The following is a 26,084-nucleotide window of genomic DNA, read 5'->3' as shown; positions in this document are numbered from 1 at the left end:
GAAACAAGACTTCAAATGAACGCTGATGTTGCCTACAAGATGTGTAAGGTACTTACTCAGCAGAACAACTTGTTGCGATAATGTACAGTATCAGTGTTGGGTGGTAACAGGCTGTTTCGTGGCACTCGAGTGGCTGAGAATTCACTTGGTACTGGCATTAAAGCTCATTCTTGACCAGAAAAATTGTGCTTCGTCAAAGCAAACCACACAGAGGGTTCTCTCACAAGCTCTGTGTGGATCCAAGGATAAAAAGGTTTTGTATGTGTATGCTGTACACATTGTAAAGTAGCCCATTTGCCAGAATAAATGTTGGCATTCTACACAAGGGTGTAGGACTGGGACAGAAAGGGGGACTGAGTGCAAAAGGCTGTCATATGAGAAGGGCCCACAAAGATGCTAGAATGAATAGCTGTGGATGGAGGAAGACCATTGAGAACGTCTTTTTACCCGCTCTCACTCCAAAGTTGTCAAAATCTGCCACTTGGGCAGTGACTTCTGGCGTCAGACTCTGATGAAAGAAGCTGTCCTTTCACATGGCCAGGGGGAAATGCAGCGGGACAAGAACGAAAATAAAGACAGCGAAAGTCGGGAGTAGGCCTGGTGGGAGGGGTGGTGGACGGGTCCAACAACCAGTGACTTTCAACAGGGAGGGTGGTGTTCACTTCCTGCAAGATTGTGAAGCCAAACCCTGTTCTATTATCCTAAATCCAGCCACATGCTTTTGTTGCCTAAACCCAACTACGTGTGTGTTGGCAAAACCTAACCATGTGCGTTAGTTGTTGAAGGAAAAAAAACAATAAATTGGCAGTGTTGTACTGATGTAGTGCTTTTATTTTCAAAGAAACTATAAGTAAACGTTAAATTTCCTGTGAAAACGAAAGTGTAATTTGAAAAAAGTCAATGCATGTAACAGACAGAACTTGACACAGCGTTCCAGAACGTCAACAACCAACGCACCCAGGGTACCTTTCATGTCGTATCTGGACGTGGAAAGTCCATGACCAAACGTCCTTTTGTGACGAGGTCAGAGTGAGAATGTGTTGCATTCATAGGGTCCAGAATTTTGTGCTACGGCCCTGATTGTACGTTTTTCCCAACTAGGGGTACGTTACATTTGTACGCTATTATGATCTTTTCCTAACCACAACCTACTTGGTTATGGTTAGAGAAAGATCATGTTTTGGCTTACAATACAGCTTTTTGCGGCACTTTCCCTGGTGGGAACACAGTGACAGGTCTCTAAAAAACACCAATGTCTGGTGCCTAAAAAGCTGCTGGAAATGCAGCTATGGTGGTTTTGTTGTTTGTTTGTCTCAAACAGTGGTCTGCAGCTTGGCAGGCATCTCAGCTACAGGTCACACCTTCCACCATCCTGTCCACCTCCTGATGACAAAGTCAGCTCATACTATACTACTACTATAACACTGACTTGTGCTTGGCTTGGCTTGTGTGAGATGTGCCTCGCCTGGGAAGTGGATGAGATCAGGCGGCTGCAGCAGGAGGTGGTGACAAAAAGCCAGACAGTTTCCCAACAGTTTCCAGCAGCCTTCAGTTCATACAGGAAGTCACAGAAACACTTACATCCTGTCAGACATGATGCTGATTTATTAGAATATTATCAGACTCATATGTCAGTTCGTTCCCAGTCTCCAGTTGTTTTAATTATGACAGACTGAGTTATTAAAACGCTTTACAGGTGATCTGTAATTTATGTTCATGGCTTAGCCTCCATTTTACATGAATTCTCATGTAAATCAGCACCAGATCAGTTTGCTGCTGCAGAGCAAAGCACTCTTATGATTCAACCATTTAAGGATCCTTCCTTGACTTTGAGAGGCCGTTTACACGTACACGGTGATTTTGATAAACGGAGACATCTTCCTTCGTTTGTGCCCTTCGTTTACACGCAAACGGAGATTTCTCCTCTGAAAACGAGTCTTTCTAAAAACTCCGGCCAGAGTGGAGATTTTGGAAAACTCCAGTTGCGCGTTTGCATGTAAACTGAGATAAACGGAGATAAACGGAGTTATAGGCAGCCGACGTCACAGTATGCGCCGGAACTTGCGCCTGTGTCAAAAGTGCAACCTATGTTGCTATGGTGACAATGGATACATGGAAGGCTTGAGCCTCTCGTTACACTGCCACCTACAGGTTTGGCATGCTCTTGTGTATATATACATGGGTAAGTGTAAACGAAGATCTTTTTGAAAACGGAGATGGTGAAATGTCCGTTTATGAAAATAGCCGGCGACGTGTAAACGGCCTCTGAGAAACAGCCTCAATCACTTAAGCTTCCCCCACTCATCTCCTCACCTGTTCCCACTTACCCTCATCAGCGCTGCAGTTGCCTGACCTTTCCCCGCCCACTCACTCACCTGCTTCCCATTTCTGCTAATCAGCCCAGTCGTACATATATCTGGTCATTTCCACCAGTGTTGTTTGATTGTCACAGTTGCTATGTGCGTCAGCCTTTGCTTTCAAGCCTTTGTCACCTGAAATCTGATACCTGAGCCTTATTATTTTCTGAGAGACAAATTCAATCAAACTCAGTTTCAGTTTGTGTTCCCTGAAGTTTCGTACTCAGAGCATACACTTTTAATGGTTCACTGACTGTTTCCCATGTGCTTGAAATCTTGAGGATAATTAGCCGTCTTGCATAAAACCCAGCTGTCGCAACCCTAATTGGCCAAATGGTCACAGATCAGCAATCTCGTTGGGTTATTTCATGTGTAGCAGCTTAAAGTTAAGAAACGAAAAAACACATCTATCAAAATAAAACTACATTTCAATTTTAGCTTGAAAATGTTTGTCTTCCTCACCCAGATGTCAATTTAAGAGAGCTATAGAAAACAGACTCCAGTATCATTGCTGGAGAAATCATGTCCTCTTTTCCTCCTGAGCTTTTAATGACCTTCACTTCTTCTCGCTTGACATCTGCTCCGGTGTGGAGAAAGAGACCAGCGAGCTTCAGACCATTAGTGAGGTGGGGAATGGAGAAGCAGTAGGGTATGTGATCTAAAAGCAGCACCGAGGCTTAAATCAGGATATGGAAGCTAAAAGGCAGCTTATATCACAGCTTTCCTCACAGATGGCCCGCTGGAACACTAAGTAGAGCATTGATACTAAGAATACCAGAATGTGAGATGGTTTGGGCATACAGTAGTGCATAGGAGTTTGTTATGAAGAAACAAGACCCAACTCTTTTAGCAAATGCTAGTTGCTTTTGAAGCTGTGATGCATTCATGGGAATTTATAAACCACTTAGGAGAGGCTGCAATGGGACTAACCTTTGGAGAGATAAGAGCGCGGCCTACTTTGTGCCCTACTTTACAGGACTTCCTCACTTGCTCATTTGGTTCTTGTTTACTCAGATCTTGTGAACACTTTGTTTAGTGTATTTGAAGTTGTTTTTTGAAGGAGAAAAGGCCACTGTGATACACTGTGTCCTGCTGCGGTACAGAATCAGCACATTTCTCCAGCTTGCTCTTTCTATGGAAGCATTTTTCTCACCTTGACGTTCCTAAGCGATTTCTCTGACTGAGTATTAAAAAGCAGTTTAAGCACATTGCCTTTGACTCGACCGACAGTGTGATTTATAGCTACTTTTATTTTGCTGTAATGATGGAATTTCCTCTGCAGCACTGGGCTGTATGAAGGCTTAAACCGCTTAGATTTTGGTTCAATTTAAAGGAGGATATCACACAGTGGGCTGGTACCTTTTTTCATCTTGTGTTCTCTGCCACATCTGCATTCAGTGTGCTGATGGCTTATTGGTTTTTAGATGAAACAGCTGCTCAGACAAATTGCTCCAGTGATAGATGGTTAGAGTTGGGTTTTGGGCTCCTAGTCTCTGAACTGCTTTTTTTTATTCTACTTTGTTGCTAAGCTGTGATGTTTGGCTTTGTGTTTTCTGTCATGGCCTTGATGCCAGAAATTCTGAAGTCATGCAGAATAATTTGGTAAGCCTTTTAGCTTTTCTGACCATTTTGGCTTTTTCAGTCAGTTTTAAATGGTAAATGGACTGCACTTGTATTGCGCTTTTCTAGTCTTCTGACCACTCAAAGCGCTTTTACAGCACATGTCACCCATTCACACACACATTCACTGGTAGCCGAGGCTATCAAACATGGTGCCACCTGCTACTCAGTAACCATTCACACGCACTCACACACCGATAAACAGCCATCAGGAGCAATTTGGGGTTCAGTATCTTGGCCCGAGGATACTTCGACATGCGAACTGGAGGAGCCGTAGATCGAGCCGGTGATCTTCCAATTGGTGGACGGCCCGCTCTACCTCTGACCCACAGCTGCCCCATGCTGGAGGCATAATATTTTTGGGTAGTCCGTCCGTCCGCTCATCCAATTCTGGTAAAGCCAATAAAGCCAATAGGGGCGGCAGTGGCTCAGGGACCTGGGTTGGGAACTGGAGGGTCGCCGGCTCAAGACCCTGCACGGACCAAGCATGGAGTGTTGATTGGTAGCTGGAGAGGTGCCAGTTCGCCCCCTGGGCACCACCGTGGTGCCCCTGAGAAAGGCATCAAACCCCAACTGCTCAGGGGTGCCTGTCCAAGGCAGCCTCCTCACTCTGACTTCTCTCCATTTAATGCATGAATAGGTTCTGTTTGTGCATGTATGTGTATTTCAGGCCTGTGTGTATATGACAACAGAGTAGGAAAAGAAATTGAATTCCTGCTTGAGGATTTATAAAGTATATCTTCTGCTTATCTCGAGAACAGGAATATCATCAAATTTGGCACAAATGGACACCTGTATTTCTTTATTTTGAAGACCACCATCATAAAATATGAAAAAAATAATAAGTCACATGAAAAGTCTTAAGTCTCTAAAGTCTAATTTCAAGAGAAGAAGACATACAGAGGTATCCTGTTTGTTCAAAGAGCTCATGTTGCCTTTAAAACCAGGTCAACAACATTTGCTGATGCTGAGATATGATCCATTTACAGACTATGATTAAGTTATTCTCAAGAAAACGTATTGCTTTGTTCTCTGAAAATGTTCCAGAAATAACCACACATTATCTGGGGACATAACAGGAGCAATGCATCATAAGTAGCTTTCATAATATACATAATGTTTATGTTATGAGTGTTTCTGGAATCGGTGATCTACTTAAAGAAGCTGCAAGTGCTTCTTATATGTCGTTGGGCCGTGCATGAATGATATATTAATTTTAGAGGCATCAGCTGGTGTTTGGGTCGGGAATCTGTTTAGCAACTGGATACTGTGGCTGCTCTGATAGGACTGGAAGAGGATGAATAAATGTAGTAATAAATTTTAAACAAATGCAGTTTCATATACAGCTGTATGAGAATATACAAGCTGTGTGGGGGAGAGGGTTTATGATCTGTTTGGTTATGGCACATTGCCGGCTAAGGAGGTTGCAAAAATGTTAAGGTATATATCAGCTCTTGAAATCTCACTTAAACCTTTTTGACCAACATGGAACGAGTTCAGTTCCAGTTTGTGCACCTAATTTCGAAGTGTTTGTAGCCTTTCCACCAAACATGAATTGGTTCCCAGCTGGGACCAAAAAAGCAGGTTTTCCTTGACCTAAAGTGTGAATCATGTCAACATCAGTGGGCATGTCCATTCTATAGGTTAGAAAGTCGTGATGGAGTCTTGCACCGAATAGTCTCCTGCATCTTCTGATCATTAATAGTTAATCCATGCTTGTTTTTTGGATAGACACAAATATCACAGGTAATCAATACAATCTTGCTCCTCCTGCCTCCTCCTGTTGTGCAACACTCTATGTGCTTCTCAAAGTTAAGGAAGGATCCTTAAATGGCAATGTCATCAAATCAAAGGACTGTTCCAATATCAAGGATTCTTCAAATTCTACAGAGTCCTTCATTAAGGGGAATTTTTAAGGATGCATGTATGTAACACAGAGTACCCAGAATTCCTTGCGCACAATTTGCTGGTGGAGCTTAACAGGATTTGGATAAATACGTCATTTATTGGGATTAATATCTACAGGAGTCAATTTTCTCAAATTGTACAGCAACATTAGAGTGCCAAAATTATCATAGTACCCTTAAACCCCCTCAGTCTCCAGGGGGTTGATGACGCAGACTTGGGTGCACTCGTCAGTCTATTTCAATGTGGTGTTCACTGAATGCTAGAAAGGACTCTTGCCTTGCCTCTGTAGGAGGATGGAGGGATCCTTGACTTTGAGAAGCACCACCTCTGTTGATTAAGCATCCTTGATTACAATTGTTTTGTACAAAACTGGTGGAAACGTGGGCTGGTTCGCTAGATGGCACCAAGGTTCCAAGAGTCTAGTGGAGAAGAGGTATGAGACAACAAATCTGTGCAGAACAGTAAAACAATACCAGCCCAGGTATAAAAAATACAGCAATGGAAATCACCATAAATGATAAACATCACTTCAGAATGATGCTTGACTAAACAAGAATGTTGCATCAATTCCTCCTTCCTCCCATGGCCTCACATCCCTCAGGCCGATGTATGTGATTGCAGTGAGGATACATACATTGGGATAGAGTAAACAAGCAGGTATGAGTCTTAAGATAGCAAACACGTAATCTTCTCATATAACAGCTTATCTTCACCTTCCTGATGCTTTTAATGCCATCTTTGGATGCCATCTGTCACCGTCATCCCTGGAGGATCAGGGTGAGATTAAAAGTAGGATTGCTCTTTGACATTTATTGTATGTGAGACAAATACATAGTTTTACTGCTTTTCCCATTTTTCAGACAATATAATGTATCCACATCCTTAACTCAACACTAGCTGACCCTCCATCTTTCACTCTATTGCACTCATTGCAGATGGCAACCTGCTCGGAGGCTGAGTTTTAGTTTATTGACATGCACAAACAGGTTGTTCTGAGTATAGACAGTAGTCAGCTCTTATTTGAAGAAAAAAATAGAGATTCAAAGGTGGGAGTTAGCCTTCATCACTCAAAAGTTAAAAGAAAAAAGAAAAATGTACAAAGTAACGAAACAAATGACTCATTAGCCATCAAACAAGCAACCCATAATCTTTTCTCATCATCATTAAACTCTGTATTAATAGAAGAAGTAAAGCACAGACCTCGGGCTTGTGTATTTGTTGCAGCCACCCTCTTTCATGAGAAAGACACTTAGCCCAGAACTGTCAAAGAAAATCGAGGAGACTGCCAGTCGTCATCACGAGTCCATCAAACTGATTATCAAGAGTGTCACTTCTGAGCATAACTGCAGCCTGTTTGGCACCCCAAATATAGGAAATCTTCCAAATGCAACACTGTGGAGATAAAGACGTGTGGAGGGATCTGTAGCCTCAGATCCACAAACTAACTACAGATGGCATCAAATAAGAAACTTCAGGTGTAGAAAGTAAGTGTGGTACTACTGCATGAGTATAGCTATGAAAATGCTTGGTTTAAAATCTATACTGAGGAGCCATTTATATAATAGAGAAATATTTGTAAATAATTTATATGTACTGTATTTCATTAGCAAAGGATTAACATATCTATAGGGTCATTGCAGTGTGCTGCATTAGGACTGCAGTCTGCTTTTGCCTTCTGATGGGTTAAGATGTGTGTGCTCTTCCTGTTGGCTGAAATTATGGAGCCTGGAAAGCAGACTGGTCTTTGACCATGCTTAAAGCCAGGACACACCAAACCAACATCAAAGAACTAGTGGCAATGAATGCAGACTATTGCATCGTCACATGTCGTCTGTTTCTCAGCCAAAAAGTTGCACTTGAACACACCACAAAGACTACAGACCATGGCCAGCTAACATACATTTTGTGCCTGCCTGAGAAGAAATAACTCTCTATACCAGCAGGTGGCAGTAGTCTGAATTTGTCATGTAAAAAGGGAAACCGAAAGATGGACACAATACCAGCACAACCTAATGTTGAAAAAACAAATGATATCTACTGTGCACTAGCGAATAATAACTTTGTTTTGATCGTGTGCCCGCTTGACTTTAATTGTTTGTTTGCTTTCCTCACGTTTCTCTTCTCATGTTCTGAGCTGAGCTTTCATGCAAAGTGATTTCACTCACCAAGGGGCTCTGCCACCTCGGAAGCCAATTCAACATGCTGAATCAACTGAAAAAAATTTGGGCTGACTATTGCAAATTGTGCAGGACACACAGCAAAAACTAGAGTGACAGAGGCTCATCTCAACGTCCATAAATTGTTTTGGAACAGGTTCAGTTTTCTGCATTTTTTGCATCCTCAGAAGCCTTTAGAGACGTTTGACCAAGAATTAGTGAAGAAAATGTGGTGGTGGGACACAGGTTTGGGGGAAACGTGGCAGGACAAGGACAAAATTTAAGGCAGTGAAACTGCATGTGGGGCGGGTGGGAGGGCTGGTGGATGGGTTAATCAAACCACGATTTTCACCCAGGAGAGTGGTGTTCATGTCCCTTAAGATTCTAAAGCCAAACCCTGTATTTTTTTCCTAAACTTAACCACATATTTTTGTTGTTGAAGGAAAAAAAATCTCAGTTTGCGGTGTTGTACCTATGTAGTGTGTTTATTTTGTGTGTAAATGTTAAATGTCCTGTGAAAACAGAAGTGTATGTTGAAAGAAGACAATGCATAGGGCCTATAACAGGCAGAACTTGACATGGTGTCCCAGAACATCAGCAACTAACGCACCCAGGGTACCTTTCACGTCGTATGTAGATGTGGAAAGCAAATGTCAATATGTGACGAGGTTGGAGTGAGAATGTGTTGGACAGGGAGCACAGCTCTGCCCCCTCATGCAGCTGCGGTGCCAGATAAAGAGACATGGAGGGAGTGATGACAGCCAGACAGGTAACTCCAGTGGAGAGAAGCCAAGGAGTCATGTATTGCGAATGAAATGCGGAATCAGAATCAGTGTGCAAAGCTTCGGTGCGTAACATTTTTTTTCCAGATGATAGATTAAAAAAACATCCATAAAAACACGGACTCAATGTGCAAAGGCCTTTTAATATGCTTCTAGTGCCCCTTATTGTTCTTTGGCTATCATGTTTCATTTCTGTATTTTGAATACAAACGCTTTTAAGTAAGTGGTTGAAAAAAATAACATGGAAACAGAATTTAACTGAAGCATGTGTCTACCATATACTTGTTCTCTATAGTTTAGGTTTGAGCCATACTAACAGGATAGCTTTCACCTTCAAAATGAACTTTAAAGTTCTCCTTGTGCCCTGGGACAGTTCAGTCAATGCCTCAGCATCAAAATACAAAGTCATCCACTGCTCCATAAGCAATGAATAGTGCATTACGGGTTTGATCCAGAGGAGTTTTTAAAACTCTGTATACCTGCCAGCAGTGCTATTTTTTTAAAGTGTGCAAGATGCTGACTTACTGCTATACTGCAGTTTCTATTAACATTCCTTAAATTGCTTTCCATAGTGGTCCAATTCTTTTAATGTTTTACTACAGAGCCAACTTGGAAACCTTTTGTTCTTTAAATCAAAACAATATTTAAAGTCATGTCAGATTGATCTCGCTCTTTAAGTGGATGAATACAAGGCACATAGAGAATGGGGGAGAGATAGAGATAGAGATAGAGAGATAGAGAGAGAGATAGAGAGATAGAGATAGAGATAGAGAGAGAGAGAGAGAGAGAGAGAGGGAGAGAGAGAGAGAGAGAGAGAGAGAGAGAGGGAGAGAGAGAGGGAGAGAGAGAGAGAGAGGGAGAGAGAGAGAGAGAGGGAGAGAGAGAGAGAGAGAGAGAGAGAGGGAGAGAAAATGAGCCATAGTGTGGAGGGCTGTGCATTGTCTCTGCCTGCACATTACACATTCTGGTCAGAGGTAATAATGAGCGGTGTCAGAGAGGCTCTGGCTGAACAGATGGTCTTCTAGCTTGCCCTTGAGTTTTCAGCTCTGCTGAGTCAGCCAACTGGAACTCCATGGCATATTAAACTGCTCTCGTTTTACCTTGTCTTTGTGTAGACAGGGTCATTATTTGGGTAGATTGCTCAGTGGGGTTATGAAACCAACAGTCATCCTGCGCTCTGAGAGCAGAAAATGACTGGTGATAGTTCCTTTATGGATGCAGTAATGACATGGCTGGATAGCTTTTGTTTGTCTCAGTAGCTGTCTGACCCTCGTTGACAAAACCAGCCTGTTTCTCTGATTCAACAAATACTTTACAGTCATTCTCATTTGTCTACACGCCATCCTGGCTCTATTTTATCACCCTGACCACTCTGGTGTGTTTTTCATCTACATCAGCTGACAGAGTGCTCAACTCCCTCCAATATACTTCTGATTGCCCGAGTGTCTGTCGTGGCTCAGAAATGTTCTCCACAGACACCGATCTATCTGTTGCTGTGGACTCTTTTATGTGGATTAAAACATCTAGCAGTTTCTTTCTGGCAGACTAACTGCTGACTGATCTGTGTAATCGGTGCCAGTAGACAGATTGATAGTAGGCTCACGGAGGAGCACTCCTTCACAGATGACAACCGAGCTGTTTGTCTTCTGCTATTGATTTTTCTGTGCATTGTCTGTCACAACAAGCTGTGCTCACTGTTAACTAGTTTGAGAAGTAGAAAAATCCAATCTGCGGACAATATGTAGCTTCTTCTATTTTAAAGTTTGAGTTTGAGGAATATTTCTGCAGTTTGTAGCGAAACAAAGACGACTTTCAGAGTTTTATACATATGGACTTTGAATATTGAATTGTTCTCTGGTGTCAGCATGTCAAATGTGGTTATTTACTGCCTCTGTGTGTTTTTGATATCATTGTATCTTGAGAATATTGTGGTTTTGGACTGCTGGTTGGATAAATCAAGCAATTTCAGCTCTAGGAATCACCACACAACGTGGACCTGTACTCCAGAACAAGAGTAAAATGGAAGAAAGAACAAAATAGATAGGGTTCAGATGAACTCATTTACACTGAGATGGTGTTCATCAGGTCGTTAGATTAGTGTGCTGTCAGACCTGAAATAGTAAAGGGGTTTTTACACAAGAGAACTACAAAGAGTTTTTAGAGTGTTTTGAGTTGAAGTATATTGATGATGGTATACATGTGCTTTGTTAAATGCTATTAAATAAAGCTGGAGTGTTTTTCAGTCCTTTTTAGATTAAGATGAATAAAACACTCTTAAAGGTACAGTAGAGTCATGGCTCTCGCCTCTGATGTCACAAGCAAACATAGCTGAGCTGAAATGGCAGTAACGATATAGGCAAGAATCTGGCGATATGACACATATCACGATACAGGGGTTATGATACAATTATATTACAATATATTGCAATATGTTGCAACAGTCAGAGGTCGCAGTAGCTCAATCCATAGGGACCTAGGAGTAATTAACATTTGACTATCAGGAAAAAAAAGTGCTTGCAAGATTCTTTCGGGAAACAAATTAGGAAAATAAAAAAGTGAACAGTTAAAAATCAATACAAAGTTTTGGTGGTTGTCTTTTGCAGAGATCATCCCCGGTCGCTGAACCCCATGGATTCTGTGCAAATGGAATATGTAACAGTGTGGAGAGATTGTTTGATATGATAGAAAACAGGGTTTTAGACACCATAAAGCCAAAATATAAATAAAAATAACAATGACACTTGACTTGTTTCTTGGTCAGTCTTTAACATTGTAAATGAGGAAGTTCCTTGAGATCCTTGGCTGATTATTCGGAATTTATCATCCCATAAAGTCACACACACACTTATGTTACACCCTTGTTATTTCTGTCATGATGTAGGCCTATACTTTTCCTGTGTTTCAGATGATGGCAAGCTGTCATTTGAAGAGTTCAATGCTTACTTCGCCGATGGGATCCTGACCACTGAGGAGCTACAGGAGCTTTTCTATTCCATAGATGGCCGACAAAATAAGTGAGTTTTTTTTTTTCTAATGGGCTCTGATTTAAATCCCTCGTGGTGAAAAATGACTTATGTTTATTTATTTATTTCTACAACTGCTATAATAAACACGTGCCTTTCACAGTTAGAAAGAAGCTGAAAAAAAAGACAACAGCAAGTGCTTGGCGCTTAAAGGCGCAGTTAATGTGTTCCTTTCAAGTCATCAGTTACAAACTAAATGTCTCGCAGCTGGAGGGAGGTCTTCAAGCAGAAATGAGCCCTGCAGCCAAACTCAAGCAGGCTGAATTAATGTTTACCCCCTTCCTTTGGACATAAAATACTGTGGACTACAGCAGCCACTTCAAAACCAACTCCCCAGAAATTGCAATCAAAGGAATCAGCCTGAGGGTTGCTGCTGAAATCACTGGTCTGCAGAGAATGTTTAACTCACTGCAGCCACAGAGCGAAAGACCATTTCTCTCCTGTCGTGAAGGTTCATCCTTTCTGTGAAGCCAGTGCTCTTTATTGTTTTTGGCAGATTGGGAATTTGTATGTGTGAGGCATTCACAAGTTTTGTCCACCAGACTTTTCTTTACACTGCACCGACATTAGAAGGCTATAAGCAAGGCTTCTATCTTGACAGTCAAACCGCATGTATCTCAGGTAAACTAATGAATTCACTCTGATTGTCAAGTCTCTGTGTTGTTCTCACGAGGCGCTCGCGAGCATAAACAAACCCACGCATACACGCAGAAGCGCATTGATGTATTGATTCATTTACTTTGTAAGAAGTCCTCCTTTTGTGCACCTAACCAATTAGAGAGAGTGGAGTGTCTGGCTGCGGTAACAACTCTGCATTTATGTTTTGTTGTGTCGCCAGTTCTTCCATCTGTGTGATAAATTGCTTTTGGACACGCCGTTACGCCAGGACTGTCACTGATGTGACAAACCGGCCCTTGGACCTCTCTAACCATGCTCCAGGCTTTGAGGCAGTTGGCATGATCTGAGCTCTGGTGTCTAATTAAAGGGTGTTCTTGTTGTGAATAACAATACAGTTAATCGTATAATATCACTTCTGAAACAAAGGCTTCGCCAGGCTTTGGAGATGATGTTTAAAGTCAGCTCAGAGAATGTTCCCTGTCAGCTGAAAGCACAGAAAATTATCTCTCTGGTCAAAGTAATGATAGCCAACAACGGAGATGTGTGGGAACTTGTTGTCACTATCAAAATGGAAATTTAGCACACAGGCTGATAGAAAGACAGGCATTGTTTTGCCCGCAGACTTTCTAATAACACAAACCATTAGGCAGCTTCGCTTAAGTTCTGCGCCTGACAGTGAGAATGACCTGTAAAATGCCATTAAAGCAACATATTATATATAGTAATAGTACCGTCTTTACCAACATGTGATACTGAAAACAATTTAGCCTCCAATGTAATAATTTCTGCCAGGACTGGTAAACACAGCATTATTGATTTCAATAGTAAGTCCAAAAGAAAAAGCTCTTTCACATTTATTTCTATTGAGAAAGCTGAACTGTATTCTTCATGCAGAGTGATAAAGTGCACAACACCTATTTTCTACACTGAATGAATAGCTTGTGTTTAACTTAATGGCAAGAAAATTGTCCCTGCTAACTTAAGTTTTACTGAGTTTTATAGTTTTCTTTTTTAATGCCAGTGTCTTCTGTGTGTGTCTTTCCTGGGCTAACACTGTACTTTTCACACAATCTAACCACACAGTCTGTCTTGCAGAAATAAGAGCAGCATGACTTTGAATCTTACCTAATTAACTTTCCAAATACTTTCCCCATTTATCTCCTCATGTTCTGCCTCGCAGCAATCTGGACACTGACAAGCTATCAGGTTGGTGGAAAAGAGCTTTGATTCAACTTTCATTTGCTGCCTTTAAAATTCACCAACATCAGTGATTGTTGTCGTATTTGTGTGACAACATTTTTTAATGATGATTAGTAGCATGGGAAACTTTAAAACAATAGTTTGACATTTTGGGAAATACGCTTATTCACCATCTTGCAGAAAGTTTAATGAGAAGATTGACATCACTCTCTTATGTCTGTTAAATATGAAGCTGCAGCCTGGAGACGATTAGCTTATCTTAGCTTAGCATAAAGGCTGGAAACACAAGTTTAGAAGTTACAAAGATTATCAGACACAGACCCGATTAATCTGAAGTCTAAAAGGTGTCTGGAGGGGAGGCCTCTGAAGCCAAGTGACTAATTGACAAGCACTTCTGACAGAGTGTGCTGGCGCCTATAGATGCTGATAGGCAGATTTTGCTGCTGTTTCACCATTTCCAGACTTTGTGCTTTGCTAAGCCAAATGGTTGCTGCTGGTAGCTTTTCATTTACAGTTCAGACTTTAGAGTGATTTCACTCGTCTCATCTAAAGCCCTGTTCCAACAAAAGATTTGCCACAACAAGTACTGGAAATGCGCCAGTCTGCAACGTTCTGGAAACTTGCCAAGTTACACCAATGCGACTACAAGACAGTGTACTCTCTGTACTTCCTAACTAACTTAGGGGGCGCATGCCGCGTCTTTAACCCCTTGGAAACGCGAGGTCAGGTGCTAAGTACTACTCGTGTGCCTTTTCTGTGCCAACCTTCAAGAGTGCGACAGCAGGTTGCATCTCAAGTTGCTAAGCAACCTCAAAAAGCGCCGTATCATAGCCTATGTACCTGAAATCCTGAGTGTAGAGCTGATCTTCTTCCAAGGGGTTGTTTGTGTGCTGGCCTATTGTCTGTAAGACAGATATAAAACACTGGATAGCCCTGCACTAACATGATCAACTTCTTCATATTTACCACAGACTGATATTTACATAAGAAGAGAAAGATATCTGTCAGCTGTGATTGGTTGTTCCTCGTCACATAGCATGCGGTGCGTGCTGCTGTGTTCCAAAAGTTGAACTTTGTTTATCTCAGGACACAGCTGTCGCACCATTAACAGTAGGCGCTCCAGAATGCTTGTGCGCCATGCGTCGACATTGAAAACAATGAATTTGAGGGCACAAAAAAATTCGGCATGTGTTCGCACCTTATGGTTTTTCAGGTACAAGTACGACTGTGAGGGGCTATACGTATGCCACGTATTTAAAACGCCTGGAAAACACGTGGTCAGGCACTGGGTGCTACTCCATAACTTTTTTTGTGTCAGCTAGCAAGAGCACAGCAGCAGGCTGCGTCTGAGGTTGCTAAGCAACCTTAACAAGCACCGCATCACAGCCTATTTACCTGAAATCCAGAGTGCAGAGCTGGTCTTCTTCCAGTGTGTTGTTTGTGTGCGGGCCTACTGTTCATGAGACAGATGTAAAGCTCTGCACCAATATGATCAACTTTTAGGTATTTACTACAGACTGATGTTTATGGAGGACAAGAAAAGTATCTGTCGGCTGTGATTGGTTGTTCCTCGTCCCATGAGATGCAGTGCACACTGCTGCGTTTTGGAAGTTGAACTCAGTTTATCTCAGGGCGCAGCTGTCGCGCCCTGAAAAATAGGCACCTGCGTGCGTGCCGTGCAGCTCCATTGAAGGCATTTAATTTCAGGGCGCAAAAAATGCGGCATGTGTATGCACCTTATGGTTTATCAGGTACAAGTAAGACTGTAAGAATACTTTCTTTTTTGAGAATGTGAAATGTGCATATCCAGTCAGCAGCAGCAGCAACCCATCGTCCAACACCAACACAATGATGGAGACCGGTACATGTCTAAAGCTGTGGGGATGTAAACAAGTCAGACTTGAGGCTCAGCTGGGACGGAGAGCTGTTGTTGGAGAATGCAGCAGCAAGCGAAAACGCCATTTGCTGACAGTTTGTAACCAACTGACTTCGCTATAGGTTGATTGGCTGTTAAAACAGGTGACACGCCTTAGGTTCTAAAACCAGCTGCTGGTGATAAGCTGAGTCGCAGGTGACACCATCAGGCGGTTTGAGTCGAGCTGAGATGAGCCAGTTCTCACCGCTGCAACTTTTTTTGCAATTCTCTAAACCGATTTTGTTTTGTCACAAATATTTAGTCGGGACAATGCTTAACTGTTCACAAGAAAGCAAACAAGAAGCGCATTTTCCCAAATATCTAACTATTCTTATGCTTTAGACTTTAGTCCTGTGTGTGTGTGTGTGTGTGTGTGTGTGTGTGTGTGTGTGTGTGTGCGTGCGCGCAGCCAACCAAAAACCTGACACAGATCTATTGACCTATTTTTTTATCATCTTAAAAATGCATGTGTGTGTCAGATGACCTGAATAAAGTGAAGAAATAGGGCAGAAACCTGTAAATACCAGTAGCACCCAGAATAAAACTTCTGCATAATTTATTGAATGGATATGGCATCTTTTCCATCTGACGTCAATAGAAGTTGACTGTTTTCCATGACAGAATGTTCCACTTGTCTCAGATTTAGTTCACTGAGTCTTTTTCTGCTCTTCTTCTTCTCTTCTGAGAGGCAAAAAATGCAGGTGGATAACTTAATTGAATCTAAGTAAGAGGAGTGTAAAAGGTGCTGCTGATCCATTAACCTCAGATCTGTGTGTCATATCACATGCGCTCTTTGGTTAGAGTTAAATTAGGTTTTAATTAAGAACTAAGAACTAATTAAGATTGAAATCTTTCTCTGCTTTGCTGACCTGGTTTGAAGCACTTCCTTCATACATAATTTTGTTTTGATTCATTTAAATAAATTGTTTCTTAACTTTATCATTTGTGACTTAAATTTAAGTGTGTGTAGGAGTTTCTCTATCATTTGGTTATATGTGGTATCAAATTAAGCTATACGGCTCCAGTGTACACAGTTGTGGATAAGCTATTTTTGTCACCCCAGGAGGGTAAAATGATGATTTTAAACGACAATATTTATTTCATGACATTTAGTGTTGCTGACACGCAGGCATGTGAACATCAAATACTTCCAGCTCCACTTGTTTATAAACTAAACATGGATATTATTTACCCATTTCTAGAATATAAATCCTCACTGCTCTTGTGGTCCTCTCTTAATTGGAATCTGTCATGGCAACATTTAAGAATTTGTCTCCAAACTTTAAGGCATCATATAATTAAACCTTTGACTGTTCTGACATTGTAGTGACACTGATAGCTTGTTTCCTATCTGCTATTAGATTATTTTTCTCAGCACCTGGGGGAGTATCTCAACGTACTTTCAGCTCTGGAGAGCCTGAATATTGCCATTTTAAAGGCAATGGATAAAACTAAAGAGGTAAGTTTAGTTTTTTGTGAATTTGCCTTAAATCAAGCCTCTATAGTGCAGAAATGCATGTTAAAGACGTGTAAACCTACAGTGCAAGTGGCTCTGACCCACAGGAACATTTCCTAACTTAGCGCCTTCACTGATGGCAGGAGCTCAACACAAAAATGATGAATGGCCGTTTAACGGTCGCAGTTTTGACCATGTGGTTAACATTGCGAAACGGTTGTGGTTTAGGGATCAGAACTACTGAGGTTTAATAAAAGATTATGATTTGGGGTAAAATAGCCTGAGTGCATTTTCACGTGACAAGTTAAATATTTTTGTGTCTCATAAATTACTCAGACGTTGACATGAAATAACTCAACTTTTGATTTCACACTGGACACAAGCAGCAGTCTCCTGGGTCAAAGTCCTGTGTTGATTGACCCATCCATCCACCTTGACCTCATCCTTACATAGACATTGTTAAATAATACTGCGTCTCCTGACTCCCTCCTTTGCTCCAGTCATAATTACAACACCCTGTAAAGGCTGTTGCCTAACAATAAATGTAAATATGGATTGTAATAACCTGCTTGTACTAACAGCCTATTGAGTCTTTATTTTGGGGCCCCGGACAGTCTGTTTCAAACATGCACGCATGCATACACACAGAATTTGAGGTTTATGCTACAAGCATGTTTCATTTTTTGCTGAGAGGAAACTATGGCATGCACAGACAGAGCTAATGCTGCTCTAAGTCTCCCAAAACTGATGGGTTAGAAAAAGGGAATAAACAACACTTCAGCCACACACATTTCCATCAGGCTACTTCCCATATATTATGCTTGATTTTAAAGGGATAGTTTCATAGTGTGGGAAATATGCTTATTTACTTTGCTGCTGAGAGGTAAACAAGATACTACTCATGTCTGCACAGTAAATATAAAGCTACAGCCAGGAAACGGTTAGCTTATCTTAGCATGGGAAACAGCTAACCTCGCTCTGTCTAATGCTAACAAAACCAGATTAGCCGTCTCCCCCTAATAGGCTGTTGGAGGTAGGCTCATATTTAATGTACAGTTATGTTATATACTTTCTTGTCTAGAGTTACAGCCAGGACACAGAAAGCTTAGCGCACAGGGGCTGCTCTGTCCAATCATAAAAACACCAGGCTAGCTGTGTTCCCCTGTTTGCAGTCTTTGTGCTAAGCTAAGCTAATACTGTTGGTGGTAGCCTCATATTTACTTTACACTTATGTTATTTACTTTCTTGCCTAGAATTACACGAGATACCACTCTCATGTCTGTAAAGTAAATATGTAGCTACAGCGAGGAGACAGTTAGCTTAACTTAGCATACAGGCTGCTAACAGTGGGAAACAGCTAGCTTCACTCTGTCTAATGGTAACAAAACAACCTGATCTCACAGAAATACGTGAAATGACCATGACCTATTAACACCGCATTCCGTGGTGGCAGCACGTAATGGGTTGAAATTACGTGCTGCCACCACGAAAACAATGCCAATGTAAAGTCAATTAGGGTCCTCTCCCGTGGTGGACACACGGATTCCCTGATTCAATCACGTCACGTCAACCTCGTTTTCCTCAATGATATCTTTAACATTCCTGTACACACACAAAAACGTGGAAGTGTTCTTGATAACTCAACAATATGACAGGTTAATGTCAAGGCCATAAAATAAATGTATTTTGCCAGCTTTTGATAGCGTAGGGCTTTAAGAGCATTGTGCTGTGGGCGGATGGGGCGCGTTCCACTACTGTTTTGTAGCTGCTGTCCGCCGTCTGTGGGCTTCATTCCATTTCAGATTGCCATCCGTCTGCCATAACTGAATCCAAACGCTAGTAATAAATAAATAAATAAGAAGATAAAAATAAGGCTGAGCACGAAAGAACCAGAGAGGAAACACCATCACATGGAGCCGTCTGCCCCTGGCAACCTGGCCACCCTCCACTCCACCAGGGGAGAGTGGACCCCAAGCCAGCGCCACAGAACGGCTGCCCCGCTGGTTATATGTCCGACCGTGGCAGCTGTCACACAAACCGCTGCTGAAAATTATACATTTTGATACAGGTAGGCTATATACATATTGCAAAACTCTGTAAAAGTACACCAAAGTATATTTTTGTTTCCAAATATTTATTTGAAAACGAAACCATTCATACGGTCAATATAAAACATTTTGTTAGTAATAAAAAACAAATGTAATCTCAATGTGAGCCAGCCGGCGGGACTGCGGCTGAACCACTTCCAATGTTCATTCATTCATTCATTCATTTAATCGCGTGTTCAATGTGTGTGTGTGTGTGTGTGTGTGTGTGTCAGAGAGGAGTATCAATAAAAAGTAATTATTTCGGTGTTTATTTCTTTTATTCTTCCGGGTTTTTTTTTTTTAATTAAAATCTGTAATATAGCCAACAATATTATAGACCAAATGTTAATCTAATTATTATTGTAGAATGTATTTAGCAAATCACCACTCTCAACTGGAGACAGCAGCAAAAAAAAAAAAAAAGGCATTATAAAAAGCCGACAAATCGTGTTAATTAATTGACGTGAGACATTGAAGAGGTTGTCTCCTATAGTCTGTAATTTTTTATTTTTTTTATCATAACTTCTCGGAAATTACTCAAAAGTAGAACATGCTAAAAGTAAATACAATAATAGGCTAAATAGTATCTAAGCAATAATAAAGTGTCTAAACAATAATAAATATTATCTAAGTTATCTATTAGGCTACCATTCCACTCTGTAAATAGATTTTAACATTTCAATATGATTTTAATATTATTATTGCTTATTTCATTATTGTTATTATTGGTTTTACTTTTTAGTAGTATTGTATTGTCTGAGGATGACTCATTTTAGTAACTATCTACAGTAAAAAAGATAAAAACAAGCAAAGAAACAAACAAAACTCATTTTATACACGGGGCCTTCAAAGTGCTCTCTGAAACTACACCTGGCATGGCTTGTGTCCAAAAAATGAAAAAATCTAAACTTCGTCGTAGAGCTAAACCAAATACATCATTGGAAAGTAACATATGTCATTATGAAGATTCTACATGGCTTCTGCTTTCAGCCATTGACCTTTGAACCTTGACCTCAGTGCATGTTTGAGGGCTTATAACTCAGCAACGAAAGGGGGTACAGACATGGGACCAACTGTTATAGAGAGCTCTTGACCTCAGCTATCATGTGAGTGTAGTCAACAACTGTGGGTGCTGTCAGATATGGATAAAATATGGATAAAATTAATTTTCACCCATTTAGAAATTAGATATTTAAAATCTGATTTCACAAATGTGTTTACCATCCCCTTAAAGTCCACAGTGTACTCTCAATTCAATATTTACAACTTCCAAATCTGGGAAAAACACTTAGATTTTTAAAAAACTACAATTCCCTGGGACCGCGCCATGCAGTTTGATACATATCAGCAACATAGTTGTAGTTCTTCTGATTTGCAAAGTAGGGCTCTAAATAGGGTTGTAAAAAGATATATCTACTGAATGTATCTAATATCAAGTAAAGCCGAACTAGTTATTACACTCCACCTAGATGAACTATGGTAAGAAAAAGTAAAGATGTCGGCTAATTTTCGATATTTTAGCTAATACACTAGAAACGGCGTTTTTGGGACAGTAGGTTTGCTTGCGGCTTGTAAAATAGGGTTGTAAAAAGCTAGATCTACTGAATAAATCTAATATCTAGTAAAGCTGAAGTAGTTATTACACTGCACCTAGATGGACTATGTTAAGAAAAAAAGCAAGGATATTGGCTAATCGTAGTTATTTTAGATAGTACTCTAAAAATGGCGTTTTTGGGACGGTAGGTTTTTTGCAGCTTGTTGTAAAACAGGGTCGTAAAAAGATACATCTACTGAGTATATCAAATGTCTAGTAAAGCTGAACTAGTAATGACACTGCACCTAGATGAAATATGTTAAGAAAAAGTAGGCATGATGGTTCATTTCAGATATTTTAGCAAGTTCTCTAGAAACGGCGTTTTTGTGATTGAATATTTGAATAGGCTATAACAAATATCTAGAACAGCCGAACTATCACGTTATTATCATTATTATTATTATTATTGGTGGGAAATTATAACAGGGGAATGTATTCGCCGTTTTAATATCAAGAACACTTCCGCGTTTTTGTGTGTATACAGGAATGTTAAAGATATCATTGAGGAAAATGAGGTTGACGTGATTGAATCAGGGAATCCGTGTGTCCACCACGGGAGAGGATCCTAATTGACTTTACATTGGCATTGTTTTCGTGGTGGCAGCACGTAATTTCAACCCATTACGTGCTGCCACCACGGAATGCGGTGTTAAGAGGTCGTGGTCATTTCACGTATTTCTGTGAGATCAGGTTGTAACAAAACCAGGCTAGCTGTCTCCCCCTGTATGCCATATTTGTGCTAAGCTAAGCTAATACTGTTGGTGGTAGCCTCATATTTACTGTTTATTTTGTTTACTTTCTTGCCAAGAGTTACACAAGATACCACTCTCATTTCTGTACGATATATGAAGCTACAGCAGGAGACAGTTAGCTTAACTTAGCATACAGGCTGCTAACAGTGGGAAACAGCTAGCCTCACTCTTTCTAATGGTAACAATACTGGGCTAGCTGTCTCCCCCTGCTTGCAGTCTTGTGCTATGCTAAGCTACATTATAGGCTGTTGGTGGTAGCCTCATATTTACTGTATGTTATGTTATTAACTTGCATAGAGTTACACGAGATACTATTCTCATTTCTGTATGTATATGTGAAGCTACAGTTCGGAAACAGTTAGTTTAACTTAGCATACAGGCTGCTAACAGTGGGAAACAGCCTAACTCCAATGGTAACTAACTCAGGCTAGCTGTCTCCACCTGTTAGCAGTCTTTGTGCTATGCTAAGCTAGGCTGTTGGTGGTAGCCTCATATTTACTGAACAGGTTTGAGAGCAGTATTGATCTTCTCATCTATCTCTCAGCAAGAAAGTCAATAAGTGTACTTCCCAAAATGTAGAACTGTTCCTAAATAAAAATAATAATTAAAAAAAAAAAAACAGTCACTGTTGGTCTCGACAGAGAGATATTCAATATGCTAAATTGGCTTAATGTTGAGGAGACTTGTCAGCTCTGTGTTTTGACAGTCTATGAATTTGAATGCTGTAGCTCCAGCAGAAAACAATTAATCTGATACTCTAAATGTTTCAGTGTGTGTAACAAAAACCCCAAAGAAGCCTAAAATTTTGCTCCCCAGTCATTATTTAATTGCCATTGACAAGATTTTTAAAAACTGCCTTAGGACTTTTTTTTTAGGATAACAACCCCGAATCAGGGATTTGAATTCCAATAAAACAAAAAACAGCACTGCTTGTTAAAGGAGGAGAGGAGAGGAGATGTGTGCTGAATAATTATGCATCCTGTCTTAATTAGATCACCTTGTTCCTCTGTTCTGGCTCTTCTTTACAGCTGTTGGAGTGGGGGAAATCCATGGAGGATTGTGCAATCGCTAGTTAGCAGCTGTGGTCTGTCATGGAGTGCTATGGACTGCTAATCCCATGATGCATTTTCAGTGGAGGCTACTTGTTATTATAAGTTTGGACAAAGAGCTGCTGCACTGTTAGTTCATTAGCACATTGCGAGAATAAGGCCCCTCTGAGAGTGCGTAATCACGTTCGTGTTTGGGGACTCGAGCAGCAATTATGTCTCCTATTAAACTTCTTCCACCTTGGAATTTGGATATGCGGTTCTGAATAATGCATGTGTTCAGAGAATTAATTAGCCCATATAACTGCTGCTGTCACACATTTCACAAGTGCCTGTTGATGTTTTGGAGGAGCTATCAAAACATCTCTCCCTCCATCTCTGCGGTCTGTCTTGTCTCTGAGATGCTTTTACTGTCTTGTTGCTCTGGGCATTGTGTGCTGTAACCTCTCCTTCTGTGTGTCACTCTCTTGTCTCTCAGGAGTACCAGGGTTCCAGTGTGTTGGGCCAGTTTGTCACCAGGTTTATGCTAAGAGAGACGTCCAGTCAACTGCTGTCTCTACAGAGGTCCCTGCAGTGTGCCATGGAGGCTGTGGAGGAACAAAGCAGCCCTGCCCCGTCAGTACTGCAATATGACACAGTCTGTATTGTGTTACTTGTACAGATTCCAAGACACCATCTATACTGTGGCCTTGAGCAATACATGCTCACCCGAATGAAATGCATTAGTGAAATAAAGAGAATTCCTCAAGTTCGCTGGCAATGTTCTGATTGCTGGCAGATCTCAAGGTTACAATTGTGTCAGGACAAAATATTTCTACATTCAGTGCCAAACCAGGAAGTAGTGCAAGTTTCCTGTAGCCTAATTAGTGTTGCCAACTTGGCCGATTCCTCGCTGGATTTAATGACTTGTCAGACCTTCGTAGCAACTTTATTTCTAAGAAGCAACTAATAACAAATTTAGCAACTTATTCAGACCATTAGGAAAGGGGAGAAATATATAAATTCATTTCCATTCATGATGCTCAGAGTTATGACAGTCCAAGGCTCTTCTGCCATTAGATTGGGGTCTCTCCTCCTCTCTTTCCTTGTGCTGTGCAGTAGGTGGGGGTTTGATCGTAGTGAGCTTCTATGGTTACACTGACGCTCACCCTCTCTGGATTGGAAGCACGAGGAAGTGGTGCACTAATAGTAAAAGCGCCAGAGCTTCGATTCCATTCAGATGTTTTGTTGAGGGTTTTTCTTTTAAAACTGATGCAGTTAAGTTGTAATACTTCCATTAATGTATAATTACATCACTGATACGTAATTTAGTGTATGATGTCATCCGATGACTTTCAGCGACTTTTGGAACTAGTGCTAGCTACTTTCATTGCAAAAGAATTGGCAACACTGCTTGTACTGCGACAAAAGTGGTGCATTTCAACACCCGTATTACAATACTACGCAGTATGCCAGAAAAAAAAATAGTATTTCACATGCAGTATGCCAAAAATACTGTACCAGAATGTCTCACTGCATCCAGCCGCTATCACCACTCCCTTCCTGTCTTTCATTTGGTCGAGCTGACCTCCTTCTCTGTCTCCACATTCTGTGTGAGGTCCACATCCTCCTCCTCTTCATCATCATCCACCTGAATATTACTGTTTGACCTGTTGAAAGTGAGATACCAGAGTTATGAAATTATTCAGTGTGCCCTGTTGCTCTGTCTTGTCGCAGCACCTCAGCAAAGGTCATCCTGTTTAAGTATACAGTTTAAATCAATCATTTCTTAAGTTTAAACTCACTATTCTCTTAGTTTTCCACCTTAACTCAATGAAGACTTCTTGAGCCATAGAGCACAATGGACTCAGTAGAGGACGAGCCACTCTGTATGTTACATTAGACATCAGGGCTGTGTATAGAGTGGTGCAGGAAAGAGTTCTAAAATGAAATGAGTTAGCATTTTAGCACTTCGGGTTCCCTCGTCTCAAAGTTAATTGTTTTTTTGAATTTTTTTGTTTGTTAGATCCCTGAAAACATGTCTGTGGCTAACACAAAGTTAAGAGACTCTCATGTTCTAGAGCGTGAATTTAGAAGCCTTAAATGAGACGACAGAGCGTCATCATGCCGAACACATATTAAAAGCTTAATTATGGTGGTGACGTTGAAATCATGTGACCGTGGTATGGTTTGTTTATAGCCGAACACTTTTTGCTTCTAGTTATTGCATTTACAGAAGTGGCGTCAATTTGTGAAGATGATCTCGCTGAACAAAACATATAAGCGTCATAAACTTCTGCTTGCGACAAAGCTTGTTTTCTGCAAAAATCAAAGTCAAATGGAAATATCCTATTGGCTTTTTGTCGAGGGAACCAGGGCGGTTTTAACGTCCAGGTTAGCCTGCAAAATCATCAGCACACTGTTGGCACGAATCTGGTGATATGATACTTGCCAGGATACAGGGATGACAATTCAATATATCGCAATACTGTAAGCAAGGGGATATATTGTGATCATTTATAATCAATTTTTTTGAAAACTATCAGTGCTAGCGGTGCGCCCATTTTGACTCTGCATGTTTCATAACCCTGTGTTCTTTCTGTTTCAAGAGTGAGATGGCGGAAGATAGGTTAAAACACTGGAGGATGTAGCAGACAGGGGCTTAAACACAACAGAAAATTGCCACAAATCTTTGTACTATTTATGAAAAACTAAGTGTTTTTGAAAATCAGTTCAGTATTGCAAAATATAATATTGCGATACTCAAGTGTATCAATATTTTTTTTGCACCCCTATAAGACAGAACACAATGTCTAGATACATGAGAACAATGGAAACGAAAAATGGCACCCCTGCACTAGAATGACATTTCCTTTGCCAGGTGTTGCACTATGCTGTACTATATATTGCACCATATTGTATTATAATATTCATTACCCCACTAGCCTGGGAAACACTAGTGTGCAGGCTGAAATTTGGAGGCAAAGACCAAAAAAAAACCCCTGCGAGTCATGTGTTGTTAATCAGGCTGATGTCTGATGGAGAGAACTGTCAATTAGTTTCAGTTACTTTTGAGCACAGCCATCCATAGCATAGCACAATACTATACTTAATATGCTGTGCCCTTTATTCTTCTACATATTTTCCAAACTGCTGCAGAAGGCATCCCTACAGTATGATGCAGAGCTGCGTGACCTCTCTGCTATTAGAAATGAAAATTGTCAGTGGAGACAGCATCTGTATAAGCAGTAAGAAAATCCCATTAATCATTGCTACTTCAGAGGCGTTTCTTCAGAGTGTGTCTTTCAACACAAAACTTTGGATCTGCTACATTCTCGCAGTAATTCAAACAGTCGCCTCAGTAATAGGCAGACAGCTTGAAACTCAGTATTTCTGTCAGAGAGCCTAACACTTTCATTAAATGTAAATGTAGCTCATGGAATAAAAACAGATTTAAATTGCTGCCACCAGTTTGGGATTTGGGGAATCACTGAGCTAGGGTCACCGTTTAAAATGGTAAAATGATTGCTATTTTTTGCAATGGAAAATCCTGTACTTTCTACCTTCCTTGAGACATTGTAGTTCATTGAG

At 40.8% G+C, this 26,084-nt stretch overlaps 1 protein-coding gene across 1 annotated transcript in view; it reads left to right on the top strand.

Annotated features, from left to right (window-relative positions):
* The window catches only part of necab3 (N-terminal EF-hand calcium binding protein 3), an 83,220-nt gene that overhangs the window by 23,974 nt on the left and 33,162 nt on the right, over positions 1-26,084 (top strand). The window contains exons 3-6 of the mRNA XM_033625519.2: positions 11,729-11,837; positions 13,645-13,670; positions 16,941-17,038; positions 22,993-23,129. Coding sequence (XP_033481410.1) covers positions 11,729-11,837; positions 13,645-13,670; positions 16,941-17,038; positions 22,993-23,129 — 370 coding nt within the window. The remainder of the gene's footprint in view (positions 1-11,728; positions 11,838-13,644; positions 13,671-16,940; positions 17,039-22,992; positions 23,130-26,084) is intronic.

Source organism: Epinephelus lanceolatus, chromosome 1, assembly GCF_041903045.1.
Source record: "Epinephelus lanceolatus isolate andai-2023 chromosome 1, ASM4190304v1, whole genome shotgun sequence".
NCBI lineage: Eukaryota > Metazoa > Chordata > Actinopteri > Perciformes > Serranidae > Epinephelus > Epinephelus lanceolatus.
This window is presented reverse-complemented; position numbering and strand designations above follow the sequence as displayed.